Below are 13,399 nucleotides of genomic sequence, written 5' to 3'. Positions count from 1 at the left end.
ACGAACCGTGCCAACAAATATTGTAAGCAAGTACTTCTGGACATTACCCAATCTATCCAGCTAGCGACTTTGACGTACAAAATAACAATCTAGGATCTCCCACATCTAGGGATATGCTCATTCATCTGATACTGGCGCTTGAACACCCTTCCGCAGCCTGTACAAACAGCCTTGATCTTCCCCTCGTGCACCTCTTCGACGTGGCGAGTGAGGCTATCTTTGCTGATGAGTGCCGGGCACCCGTCCCAGGTGCATTCTACTCTGTCCTTTGCTTGGTTAGTCTGCACAACGGGGACGGAAAGTTGCGCGTCGGGTCTGGCCGAAGAACTGAAGGGGACATGCTCCCCGAAATAAAAGCCCTGGAAGGGTTGCGCAGCGGGCTCATAGGCAGGATCGGATGTGCCATGGAGCAATAAATCTAGGGATACTTTGTAAGCGCTTCAATAAAAAGTTGTGGATGGTAGCTGATTCACCGAAGCGAACATCCACGCCCTCGGGCTCTGATGATGATTTTATGACACGCGGGTCACAGAATGTTGGAAAGCCTGCAGAGTACATGCTGTGCTGAGGCTGAGTTACATAGTCGGCAGAACTGCGGGCGCTGTGGGGCAATAAGCCTGTACATGGTAAGCGTTTGGAGGCAAGACGACATATACAGCAACTTACCTTGGGGAGAACCTGTGGTAGTCTGTGGCACGAAGCAGCGGTCGTGCGAAGATTTAAACGGTGTAATGGCATCGAGGCCATTGAGTCCAGCTCGGGAGTCGACGGTGCTGAAACATCCTCCTGAATTCTCCATCGTGACATCTGACTGGCAATTGTCAAGGAGATTTATAAGAAGGTTGCGCATCTCTTGCATTTCCTGGTGCATACGATGCTCCACCCTATCGAGGTGCTCAAGGCAAGACTGCAGTGCTAGTCTCATTGAATGTTGGGAGATTGAACATAATGGAACATCACTTAGAGGCTTTATACCATGCTCCACGCCCCACAGCGCATCCGAGGGGTGTAATCTGAACCGCCCTGATCAAACCAATGTGTAATTTGCTTGCAACTAGTTTACCTCGTGTTGCAGGTATTAATTGGTAATTATTTTCAGAAACGAAGCACATTTCACATGCAAGGTGTAACGATTACTTGCCACTTCGAATCCGTTCAGCTTGGTTGCTACCTGTCGTAGATTCAGATCACTTGACAGTCATGCGCGGCCTGTTCGCTTCCAAGTGACAATTAAGTGCAATGTGGATGAATTCCCACAACATCCCTGTGCTACTATGTCACTAGACGAGTTCAGGTAGGCTGTATTAAAAGTCGATGTGACTCAGAGGTGCACTGTCACCGGTATTATTATGAACTTACTGGTTATCGGAATATGTCTAGATACCGTGGTAAGTATTTCTATTGAATCGGACGATCTCCGTCGTGGTGACTTCCTCCAGTTCTTCACCAAGGACTAATGATCGTGACAAAAAAGGATCGTTTAGGTCAGTAAACTCATGTTTTGCAATGTTGACAAGGGCAGCCAGGCCTGTTCTAGTAGATATATGGCAAGGATCGCGCTTTCCATCAAATATTGCCATTCCAGATCGGCTTTTGAACGCTGATCTCTACGTCCTCTTTGCTTGATGGTGATTATGGCATGGAACTCCATGAGTGCAATCACGCTAGATTCCACCGCCGACCGGCACCATCCCCGTTGGTACATCATATGGTCTTTACCCTGATGCTACCTTGATTCATAACATTTATATCTTCTTGGTGCTCGAGTTAACTCCGCCGAGCACGTATCTTGAACAAAAGTGTTGGTATCTTTGCAATACTTCCCTCGCCAATATGATCATGTTTTTTTCTAGATCTCAACTTTGTTTTTTCCGCTCCAGGGTTTTGACGCTAGGCTGCGGCATTACTCGTGTGTGACAAACTAAACATGTGCTAGGTGTAATCTCCTATACACCGCCTCGAGTTATGATTTTTTTTTCATTCCCGGTTTTGAGATACAATATTGATGGAACATATGACGCCTGCACGTAATACTTATTAGATGCTCATACTATCATCATTCTGGTTACATAACGCACCCAAGCAGGAGTTTGCGATCGCAACCCTTGGCGCGCTACCGCAGCAGCTGGTACATTTTTGAGCTCATATCATCTCCAGTGATACACCAGATCTCGGACTATTGATTACAGGCATGTCTGACACGCTGAGACTTGACATATCGACACCTTGAGTATGGCAATATCGCATTTTTGCCTACATTCGGGAGATCCGCAACACGAATGCCGTCTCACTAAAGTGGAATTTAGCTGACTTTGACGTCATGGTGTGATTATGGGATCGGAGACCTGCAGAAGCTTTTACGACGGTTATGAGGTGTTGTCGTATTTGGCAGGTCTTGATGCCAGCATGATCCGTTGCGTATCCAGGAAGAAAAACAGCTGGTACTAAACCAAATGCAAAGGCATCAGCACACATAAGAAGAATACATCATGCTTGCCAGATTCCACCTGTCCGAGTCCATTAACTCTGCGCCGGGGGGTAACGGTGGTGGCCGTCAATCATCGGCTGTTGGTGGAATGAAAAGAAGTACGATCCGATTTCAAGCCGAGCCATCAACAAAGTTACATACCAGAAGATGCACCAAAACTACCGTCCTTCCAAGTCCCTGCTACCAACTTTCTTTCCGTCAGAAGACAATGCCATGACATACACTGCACTGTCTCATACTCACAGCAAGCCATCGCTTGAATCGAGGAAGTGATGATCTCGTCTAGCAGGTGTCATGGTGGCATGGATTGGTGGCAGCGCAATTGCATTTTTTGGGGGAGGTAAATTAAACGGTGCTGCAATGAGGTCTATTAATATTGACCTGCAGCACATCCACGTTCTGTCATCGTCGCCATTAATATTACAACGTAGGAGGCATGGAATGGTCGTATACTTCTGAAAAACGCAGCTAGCAGCGGAAAGACCCTGGACGAGGCTGATTTCAGTACGGTAGCTTATTGAAAAAAAAAGTGATCTGGGGCATTGAGAATAGCAGACGTACAGCGCCAGAAAACATCTCGGGTAAGTGGAACAGTGCCACTGGCGGGCATTTTGCGGAGGTCTATCTGAAACACGAGGTGACGTATCACCGAGTCATCATCAGATGACGTTAAATGTCATCTGCGCCAGTTTCTCGGTCCGAACCTGAGCAGATTCACCGTATCTAAAGCTAAAAGACCACATAATTTCGCTTGTCAAAAAGAAGTCTGATGCCTACCGTAGCTTACGGTGCCAGGGATAGAGCAACGTGCAGAGATTCAAGACGTCAATACCAATATTATTGCTAAATCCAGTTAGTCTTTCAGGGAAGTACCCAACATAGCGAGGGGACTACTTACAACCGGAGCATAAGGTAAGGCGCGTGTAGCACGACCATCTTGCCACCGACAGACAAACAAAAACAAGCAAACAATTTCGCTGACAACAACTTGCTGGCTGCCGCGCCGCGGCGAACTTACGCTTGAGCAGGGGATCTCTTCGCTTCTGTGTATCACAACGCTATTTCCTCATGTCCTAGGACGTCGAATAACCATGCAGGAGTTTTTACCTTGCCCTGCTGTGGCGTAGTAGTGGCAGACCTGAAAATTATGGTACAGCTGTAAGTTTTGGCAGGCAGGATTGGAAAGAGACATAATCGAAATCGTTGTCTACAGCTTCCCCTTCACCGTCGTCATCCTCAACACTATCATCCTCTTGATCATCATCGCATCCATCAAAACCCTCGTCGTCATCGTCGAATTCATGGTCCTCATCCTCGCTGTTCACAATGTACGTGACATAGACCCGTGCCACCAACTCAGAGCTGAGACAAGGTAATCTGGCGCAGCATCGTTGAATGTCCAACTCAAAAAGAGTATAGCGCATGCGTAAACGTGTCTTGATCGATGAGATCTCGAGGTTCACGAATCACATGAGTTCTTCGCGGAGCGCCCTTATGCACAAGATGGTACAGCGCAGGCCATCCCACTCCAGCTGCAGTGGTGTAGACTCCGACCGAACACATGTAATCTGCATGCTTGATTTAGCACTTGATCGAAATTCTGGGGTCTTTGCATGGTTAGTGTTGACATCATTCAGTTTGCACTGCCGCTTACAAGATGCGTACAGCTCTCGTTCACCAAAACCTGACTTATGTCGAGACATTTATGCCTCTGCTCTGTAAGCGCCGAGAAGTCACGCAGTGAAATGGAAGTTGACGCAATGTTCGAAGGGATGCACTGAAAGAATGGCAATAGATTGTATCTATAGTGCGTGCAGTCTACATCTTGACTGGGATTCTGAAAATAACAGGTAACGACGCCCATAGATGACTGTATACACATATAAATGTCCTTTCTCGAATAATTCTCCACGTCCCACCCACATCCTTGATATATCTGATATTCCATCGTTCAGTAAATCCACTCACCATCAACCCTATATCTCGACTTCAACAGACAAGCAACACCTTACTAGTGTTCCGGACAAATACCTTACCTCTCTCGGTATCCCACATTCTTATCACCACTACCCATATCTTCTCGTCAGGAGACAACGGGTAACTTACTTAGGGTGCGCCCTTTCCATCTCGTTAGCCTTATCCCATAAGGTTATCTGGTCGCCTCGCTCCAAGTTCCGTACTCGCAGGTCGCCGCTTGAACAGACAAATCGCGACGATCTGATATTCACCTGGCAGGTGGAACGAACTGTATTGTCCATATTTCTGGCAGGGCGTTATTGCTGACATCCATCCAGCGCTGCAGTACGTGATTGTTATCCGAAGCGCGCAACTGAAAACGATTGGATGAGTGAACAGTGGTTGGGACCGAGCTATGGCAACGCTCAGTTCGGATATGGATGAGATTGCCGTCAGGCGGAGTGCCGAATGAACTCTATTGCAATGAGATAAATGAAGCTGGGTATGTAATATTATGTATGAATGCATAATTGAGATATAACTGTAGACGGGCTGGCGCGAATATTAAATGATGAATATATTAATACTGGGTGTGGAGGCAGGGGGAAAATACGAGAACGAGCAAGGATAATGTGTAGGATCGAGCGAGTGAGAAGTCGCTAACTTGAAGGGAAAGAAACGATGAAGACTCGGAGAAGCTCTTGCTTACTGGACGTGTGGTGCTGGATCCTTCCGAGCACTCCGATGAAGAACCGGACGGTCACCGGTCAATTCATTGACTATTACTAGTATTGTCGGCCAATTTCCGCAACGTTCAAGGCCCATCAGTGCTTAGCGCTCAGCTTTGAACGTTTTCAACGTTTATCCTCGGTTATGGCTCCTCATTTTTCCCTCGCAATTGAATAGGACGAAGATGATTCGTCACCGGCAGTTCAACTGTTGTAATGCTCTCATAATTGCCGTCAATACCGCCACACGCCATATCTAGTTGAATCTTATTCCTGTTGGTGTGCATTAAGGTTTTCCTATTCCCTTCTGAAATCTACTACATGTCTATCTCTAGGACTTTCCTGTTCATTCAGGTGGCGTTGTAAAAACAGCTTCAAGAAGATTCAATCAATTGTCAACATAGTTCAAGCGACGAAGTTGGGCGTGCGTGCGTATGCATGTATGATATCGTTAAATATTGAACTTCCATCAACAAAATCTAGGGACTTGCGCAGTTGGCCCTACGAATATGATCCTCCATCATGTACGGGCGTGTAAACCCTTTCCCACAGCTGGCGCATCGAGCCTTAACCTTTCGCTCATGCACCTCGTTGATATGACGAGTGAGATTACTCTTGTTGACGACACTCGAGCACCCAGGCTGGGTGCACCGTACTTTTGGAAGTAATTGTTCATCGCGTCTGGCTGAAGAACTTGACAGGGTCTGCCCCTCAGAGTACGTGCCATGCTGAGGCACGAAGTCTTGTGCCCTAGACTCATAGCTGTCGGAACCGGAAGAACTGGAGGGCAATATGTCTGATTGTACATGGTGAGTTTGCAAAGAAGCTGCGAATGATAGCAAACTTACCTTGGGGAAGTTGACCGAGGGGATCATTTACACTCTCTGACGACGATCCAGTGATCTCGGAAGATGCTACAGGACCGTCAGAAAGCTGGCCATAGAATGCTCATGGCTCTGGAAAGAGGGAAAGGTCCGATGACCATGCACTAGCATTAATCTCATGGAGTACACTTGGGGTAATGGTCTGAGGCTCATCGACGATCGCTTGGATGCCAACGGTACCATCCCATGTGCCCTCGGTGACTTCTGATTGGTCGCTGGCAAGAAGTTCTGCGATACGAGAACGGATCTCCAGCATTTCCCTGTAAGTGTTGAACATCCTATCAATGTGTCGGTCAAGGTACTTGAGATATGATTGCAGCGTTGGTTTCATCAAATATTGATCCGGGGCCTGCACCAACTGCGAAGGTGTCATCGACAGGGGGGGTTGTTAGCGTCGGTCTGGACCTTAAAGGTAAAGTCATGTTCTCATTTCGAGTCTACAAAATATAACCTTACATATGTAAAGGCAGCTTTAGTCTGAATGCTGAGTTTGTTTTCTTGCGGATTCTGGTTGACACGGGAAGTCGTATCAATGCAAGAAGATACTTGTCAGCCTTTGTGGCGCTTTTTATATTCGTGTTTTGGGTCCGTGACTATTTGTTGCCTGTAGATTGAGCGTGGTTGCGCAGCTTAGCATCCGTGGCAAGTCTGGCAGGTAACGTAACGGCAGATGGCGCATTCTCCGTCCTGTGATCTCACTAGAAATGAATGGCAGCTGACGAAGGGCTTCGCCGTTTAATTTAAACCTTGACGATACACAAGATTAGCGAAATGCCAACCGCACTTTGTTTATCGAGATGCAGATGGGCCGACCGCACTTTTTTTTATCCATCAGGAACAATCTTGGGAAGTCATCAAACCCTGATAGTGAATTCGCGCGATTCCATAATTTCCGTTGGACTTCGAGGGAAAGGAAAACAGGGTGTAGTACGTTTTCTGCTCCCTCCATGGTCATTGGTGGGGTCATTTTCCTTTTTGGCTACCAGCGGCAAATCACATGACGTGTAGGTAAGCTGGCGGTGCATTTCCAGTGTTCCACATTAACGGCTCGACAGATATAGTTCTTCAGGCGCGCGAACTCCTTGCAGGCTTGATCTTATCGAATCTTGATCAGGGGCATACCCCAACCGTTGCTTTCATATTCTGCAAACTTAATTTTGATTTTAGGGCCATGCACATGGTAACGCGATACTGTACTAATTCTCCGCATATATGTCTGAGCTCGATCTAAAGACCCAAAGTGGAACTTGTTAATACCTCAGGCCTCAGGCCTCAGTGACTACTAGTCATGTAAACTTACATCATATAATTTTGTTGCGAGGTCTACACTTCCGTGGAGTCGGCTCAGACACAGGCACAAATATTGAAAGAACGGTTGCCGCATCAAGGTGATTCTCTTCATAACCTCATTGCCAACTTTGATCACACGTGCTTACTTATCTAGAATATTGATGTGATAACGTTGCCATTTCATGGCTGCCGACGACCCTATGCTACAAGTACATGAGGTTATGGTGCATATAAAATTTAATTTTTCGTAAAGTCGAATGCTGAGACGCAAGTATGTCCGGAAAGTTCGGTTGAAGGCTGCCGACGACCCTATACATGAGGTTATGGTGCATATAAAATTTGATTTTTCGTAAAGTCGAATGCTGAGACGGAAGTATATCCGGAATGTCCGGTTGAAGGCTGCCGACGATCCTATGCTACAAGTACATGAGGTTATGGTACATATAAAACGTAAAGTCGAATGCTGAGACGGAAGTATGTCACTGTGTTGATACGTCAACATGTAAACGTTTCAATTTTGATGCAAAATCAAAAGAGAGTTAAACCAGCTGACCTACTAACATATCCCAAATCGGGATCTTGTACATAGTAATAACTCCTAAGCTCACGGTGGTATACAATCAATCAGCCATGACATCAAACTTGTTGCTGTGAGTGAAAATATAAACTGTTACTAATTTTAATTCCAGAAATTTCCGCTCAGAGAATGTAGCGTTCAGTTGTCTTGGCCTGCCAATTCAGATTCATTCATTGCGTAAAATTAGGATGATCACATGAGCTTACCGAGAATTTGAGGTCCGGATTGACGCCAACAACCCGCTGAGACCGTTGGAGCGGTGTATCCGCGACTGTGTGCCTGTGTATCGGCTCGCGAGCAAGGCAAAGTGGTGAAGAGCACCGGTGCGCCTCCGTCACGACAAAGTCCGGAGGACACTGAGTACCCGCCCCTCGCCTAGGGGTCCCCTACGTCTTCGTTGCCGCTGAGAAGGCCTAATGGAATCAGCCACTGGTTTGCGTTTGAGGAGTAGATGACTGTACTCACGTGTATGAATGTCCTGCCTCGAATGATTCTCTACGCTCTCACACCCTTGCTATTCCATCCTTCAGTAAATTCGCTCACCACCAAACAACACCTTTTACCCGTGTTCTGGGCGAATACCTTCCCTCTCTCGGTATCCCACATTCTTATCACCAATATCCACATCTTCCCACCAGGAAACAACACCGTGGCTTGCTTACGGTGCGTCATCTATCTTACCAGTCTTACCCTATCTGATTTTCATTGTTCAAGTTCCATACTCGCAGGTTGCCGCTTGAACAGGCGATGATCCGATGTTCGCGGCCTGAAAGGTGGGATGAGCTGTATTGTCCAAATTTCTCGCAGGATGTTATTGTTGACATCCTATTAGGCGCCGCAGTACGTGATTGTTACCCGAAACGTGCAACTAAAACGCGTCGAACCAACGTTCGCCGAAAATAGTGGCTCACGGAGGGGTGCGTCTAGCGAGTTTATGTAAATGAACAATGCGACCGAGGCGACGCGACAAAGAGCACAAGGCACATGTCCTTCGCGGGATGTGATCAAATTATATGCTTGCGCAGCCTGGGATGAACCGGTCATAAGTTAAGCTTCATTTGATAATGTACACTGCCGTGACTACATACGCGTGAAAATTACCATTGGCATCCATGACTCCCCAGAGAAGTCAGGTATTTAAGGAAAGAGCCTCGGCGCATCAGAAGTTTGGAGACGGCAAATCGTAACTTGAAGATGGGGCCCTGATAGATTCAAAACTACGCGAATTGTGTGGTGGGTGCATCTTCTGACGTCGCCGTTAAAGAGGGGTTTTTCTTCGAATAGATCGAAAGTTTGACAGATCTTTTGAAGGCCAACGGTGACTCTACTTTAAGTTTCGGGTTTCGAACCTGAGAGTGATGTAATGGGGTGATGGGGTAAAATCAGGGATGTACCGGTGCGTGCAACGTTCTTCATGTGGGTAAGCTAATTGGGTGAGCAAAGATCTAATGGTGCATGGACGAAAGGCTGAATGAACGGATACCGGCGTGACACGCTGAACGAATGTCGCGCAACCAAAGAGTGCAACCTGAGCGTCCGCCGTCTGTTCGGGTTTTACTTACAGCCGAGATGTGATGCCGGCAGTTCCAACTCGTGTTGGGGAGGCCCCATTCGTGAAAAATGGCATACTATCTCCCTGAAAACGTGTTATAAATGCGTCAGCGTGTCATCCGGCTAGCACAGACGCACCACTGAAGGTTTGGAATAATTGAGGAATATTACTGTCATGGTCCACTTTCAATCTTCGTATGTAGTATGATGAAATATATCACCGAGCCCGAGTGAAAAAAAGTACTTGAATCCAGCATGACACTAATATTTCGATCTTCCTCGAGAAGAATGTCGGATGGAAGTTTCAACCAACAATCTTTTCGAGGATTGCTGCGAAAGATTTTTATCGAGCTTGAGTGATTTTGTGGGTCAGCTCACTGGATACGCCCTGCTAGTCTTCAGGCCTGGCCGATTTCCATGCGGACAGGGCCAAAGACGGTTGCTACTTGTAACATAATAGTGAGAGCATGGCCCGGATTCCGGAAGCCTCAAGGCCAACTTGTAAGTAACCGAGCACTGCTTGCCCTAAAGTAGATCTTGTTTGAATTCAGCTGTGCATTGATTATACTTTACATCCTTGATCTTCTGCCTCCACCGACAGTCTCCTGTGAAGCATTCACTTGCTTCGTTCTCGCCCCCTCCGTCTTCTCAGCACAAAAAAATGGCCTCCCAGCTTTCCCAGCAATATGCTTGTTCGTTCAAATATTTATCATCCAGTTTGTTTTTTGATCTAACGTGATTGGAATCTTGTAGTCCGCGCACAGAAGAGCATGGGCCTCGTCGGCGGCACGCCCACATACATGCCAATAGAGGGATTCGCCGTCCCCGATGTCCCAGCTCGCACATACCACTATAGCCCCGACGGTCGCCTCTTTGCATACGCGCTACCAACTGTGTAAGGTTTACTTCGTGCTCGCGCGAATCACCTAGCTGACTCAATTTGATCCTCGCAGTGTGCGGATCTTTCTAGCCGAAGGTGCCCAGCTGCTTCAAGAACTGAGTGTTCCAAATATCATCGAACTCAAGTTCTCTCCGCGCGGAACATACCTCTCTACATGGGAGCGGCCAGGTACGCCTCGTGTTTGTCGTCGAGGGTCTCGGTAACAACTCACTCGCACGCCTCCCCGCAGTCAAGCTGGAAGATGGCGCCCAGCACAAGAATCTCCGCGTCTTCTCCGCGTCTACCGGCGAGGAGCTCATCTCATTCACACAAAAGTCGCAGGAGAACTGGGACCTTCAGTACACCATGTCTGAGTCGCATGCCATTCGTCTTGTTGCTCAGGAGATCCAGGTCTACCGTCCTGCTGAATGGGGGAAGGGCATTGCCGATAAGCTGCGCGTCGAAGGCGCATCCATGGTCTCCTTGAGTCCTGGACTGAACCCATCCATTGCGGTGTTTGTTGCTGAGAAGAAGGTATAGTTCTTTTCCCTCCATCTTACATACATTCTTATGCTAAGTTTCCTCTTCTCAGGGCGCCCCTGCGGTTGTCAAGATCTACGGCCTATCCACCCTTTCTGGCGCTCCGACCTGCTCTAAAACTTTCTACAAGGCTGATCGCGCCCAGATAAAGTGGAACGATCTTGGCACACAGGCACTAGTCCTTACACAAACGGAGGTTGATAACTCGAACATGAGCTACTACGGCGAGACTGGTATGTACCTCCTGAGCGCGGCAGGTAATTTCGACTGTCGCGTCACCCTGGACAAGGAGGGACCGATCCATGACGTCTCGTGGAGCCCAAACTCGAAAGAATTTGGCGTTGTCTATGGATGTTAGTTGTCTCCCAGATCATGGAAGTCGCTACTGACAGGTTTTCTTATTAGATATGCCTGCTAAAACTACACTCTTTGATCAACGTGTGCGGACGCTTCACGATTTTGGATCCTCTCCTCATAACTTCATCTCTTTCAATCCGCAAGGTCGCCTCGTCGCGCTTGCCGGCTTTGGTAACCTGGCAGGAAAAATCGACATCTTCGACAGAAGGACGTTGACGAAGATTTGTACCATCGACGCGCCAAACACCTCTTATTGCGAATGGTCGCCTTGCGGCAGGTTCCTTTTGACAGCTACCCTGTCTCCTCGTCTTCGTGTGGACAACGGAATCAAGATATGGCATTGCACTAGTGGACTTATGCACGTCCAGCTGGTAGACGAATTATATCAGGCATCGTGGAGACCTACACCACTCGATCAAGCACCTCCGTTTGGTGCAACTATCCCTGCCGCACCCCAGCCCTCAATCAGTGTATTGACTGCGGCTCTGACCACTAAACCCGTTACACCTAAAGCTGCAGGAGCTTACAGGCCGCCCGGTGCACGTGGCCTTGCAACACCAGCGATCTTCAAGCGCGAGGATGAGGGCGGTGCTCCTCGTATGCCTACCGGCAGCGGCAGCGCAACACCTCCACGGGGCTACAACCGTTCACCGAATCCTCCCGGTAGCATGGGCCATGCTAATGGAGCCACGCCTTCGAACGGAAATGGTCACTACCAGAATGGGAATGGGGGAAGGAGGCATGTACCTGGTGCCGCACCCAAGACGCCCTCGACTGCACCTGTGCCCGGGGCAGAGGGTGGTGAAAAGAAGCCGAAGAAAAAGGGGAAGAAGAAAGAGAAAGGAACTGGGGAAGCGGGCTCGGGAGCTGCGACGCCTACTGGGGAGGCGTCTGTGCGACCGTCTATTGATGTGACCGTAGTAGGGACGCAGACACCTGGCCAAGGTTCCGTTCCACCAACGCCGGGTGCAGAATCATTGGACCCTGTCGCGAAGAAGGTTCGGAATCTTAATAAGAAGGTTGGTGTCTGCTTTTCTGGTTGTCGTCGTTGCATTGTGTTGATGGCCATTGACTTACAGCTGAAGGCCATTGATGAACTCAAGGAGAAGGCGAACCGCGGAGAGCGACTGGAAGCGACGCAGCTCAAAAAAATGGAGGGTGAAGCTGAGATCCGCAAGGAACTATCTAGTCTTGGGATCACAGCCTAGATGTCTTCTCATCGTCAGTATATCAGGACACGTACCATCTCTCGAGAAATAAGTTTTGTTGAACACACATTGCTATCGTTATGCGTCGTCTGACATTCATGTTTAGATTGACATTGCATTTATGCGAGGGCTAGGGTTGGATAATCATTAGATGTTACAGTATGTATGTATGGGGTTTTGATCTGCACCATGATTGTTAGATATATGGGAGTATGAATAGCATGTTTTCAGTGATCAGGACTCTTCGAAATTGATTTAGCAGAGGGGACTTTTGAGAATGAAGTGAATGCTTCACAGCTGGAGACTGTCGGTGGAGGCAGAAGATATAAAGCATAATCATTAATGCAGAGCTTGAATCTACTTTAGGGCAAGCAGTGCTCGGTTATGATTTCTTCAAGTCGTGCTCTCACCGTGCTATTATGTCACTCGTAATAACTTCTTTGGTCTTGTCCACATGGAAATTGGACAGAGCTGATAGACCTGAAGACTAACAAGGGACCGACGTTTGCTGACCCCAAAAACAACTCAAGTCCGATGAAAATCTTTCGCAGTGATCCTCGAGAGAACTGTTGGGTGAAGATTCCGTCCGATATTCCTCCCGAGGAAGATTGAGAGACCTGGATTTAAGTACTTTTTTTCCACTCGAGGTCTGCGATATATTCCGTCATGCATACGAAAGTGGACTTATGGCAGCAATCCCAAAATTTCAGTGGTGTGTCTGTGCTGGCCGGATGACTCGCTGACGCATCGATAGCACGTTCTCGGGGAGACATACCATTTTCCACTAATGGGGCTCCCAACACGAGTTGGAATTGCTACCAGCAATAGCGACAGCAGCCTCGTCCTCATGGAGGGCACATCACCATCCTCAGGAACAGCGCCGGGATCGTCATCAGGAATAGCTGTGTCACCTTCCAGCACATTGGACCGTGCAAGTCGC

At 48.0% G+C, this 13,399-nt stretch overlaps 3 protein-coding genes across 3 annotated transcripts; 1 reads left to right on the top strand and 2 right to left on the bottom strand.

Annotated features, from left to right (window-relative positions):
• Positions 1-89: 89 nt before the first annotated feature.
• F5147DRAFT_778405 (uncharacterized protein) lies at positions 90-799 on the bottom strand (the record flags this gene model as incomplete). The annotated part of the gene is made up of 3 exons (XM_041442128.1): positions 90-418; positions 474-617; positions 667-799. The coding sequence occupies 3 exons, from the start codon at positions 797-799 to the stop codon at positions 90-92; spliced, it is 606 nt and encodes a 201-aa protein (XP_041288199.1).
• Positions 800-5,651: 4,852 nt separating this feature from the next.
• Positions 5,652-6,429, bottom strand: F5147DRAFT_778404 (uncharacterized protein; the record flags this gene model as incomplete). Its single annotated transcript, XM_041442127.1, has 3 exons — positions 5,652-5,968; positions 6,021-6,086; positions 6,162-6,429. 3 exons carry the CDS (start codon positions 6,427-6,429, stop codon positions 5,652-5,654), a joined length of 651 nt encoding a protein of 216 aa, XP_041288198.1.
• Positions 6,430-10,042: 3,613 nt separating this feature from the next.
• On the top strand, positions 10,043-12,768 carry F5147DRAFT_716772 (eukaryotic translation initiation factor eIF2A-domain-containing protein). Its single transcript, XM_041438620.1, has 8 exons — positions 10,043-10,166; positions 10,228-10,369; positions 10,428-10,543; positions 10,605-10,888; positions 10,947-11,247; positions 11,300-12,270; positions 12,331-12,589; positions 12,648-12,768. The coding sequence occupies exons 1-7, from the start codon at positions 10,136-10,138 to the stop codon at positions 12,457-12,459; spliced, it is 1,974 nt and encodes a 657-aa protein (XP_041288197.1). The 5' UTR covers positions 10,043-10,135; the 3' UTR covers positions 12,460-12,589; positions 12,648-12,768.
• The last annotated feature ends 631 nt before the right edge of the window (positions 12,769-13,399 follow it).

The sequence above is a fragment of the Suillus discolor genome (assembly GCF_016758755.1).
Source record: "Suillus discolor strain FC423 chromosome Unknown F5147scaffold_70, whole genome shotgun sequence".
In the NCBI taxonomy this organism is placed as follows: Eukaryota; Fungi; Basidiomycota; class Agaricomycetes; order Boletales; family Suillaceae; genus Suillus; species Suillus discolor.
The sequence above is the reverse complement of the archived record's forward strand: the minus strand, read 5'-3'. Positions and strand labels throughout refer to the sequence as shown.

Bases quoted from the DNA above. Each gene is read 5' to 3' on its own strand.
- F5147DRAFT_716772 (XM_041438620.1), top strand. From the start codon at position 10,136: ATGGCCTCCCAGCTTTCCCAGCAATATGCTT. The intron at 10,544-10,604 runs GTACGCCTCGTG...GCCTCCCCGCAG, and splicing joins CTCTACATGGGAGCGGCCAG to TCAAGCTGGAAGATGGCGCC. The intron at 12,271-12,330 runs GTTGGTGTCTGC...ATTGACTTACAG, and splicing joins TTCGGAATCTTAATAAGAAG to CTGAAGGCCATTGATGAACT.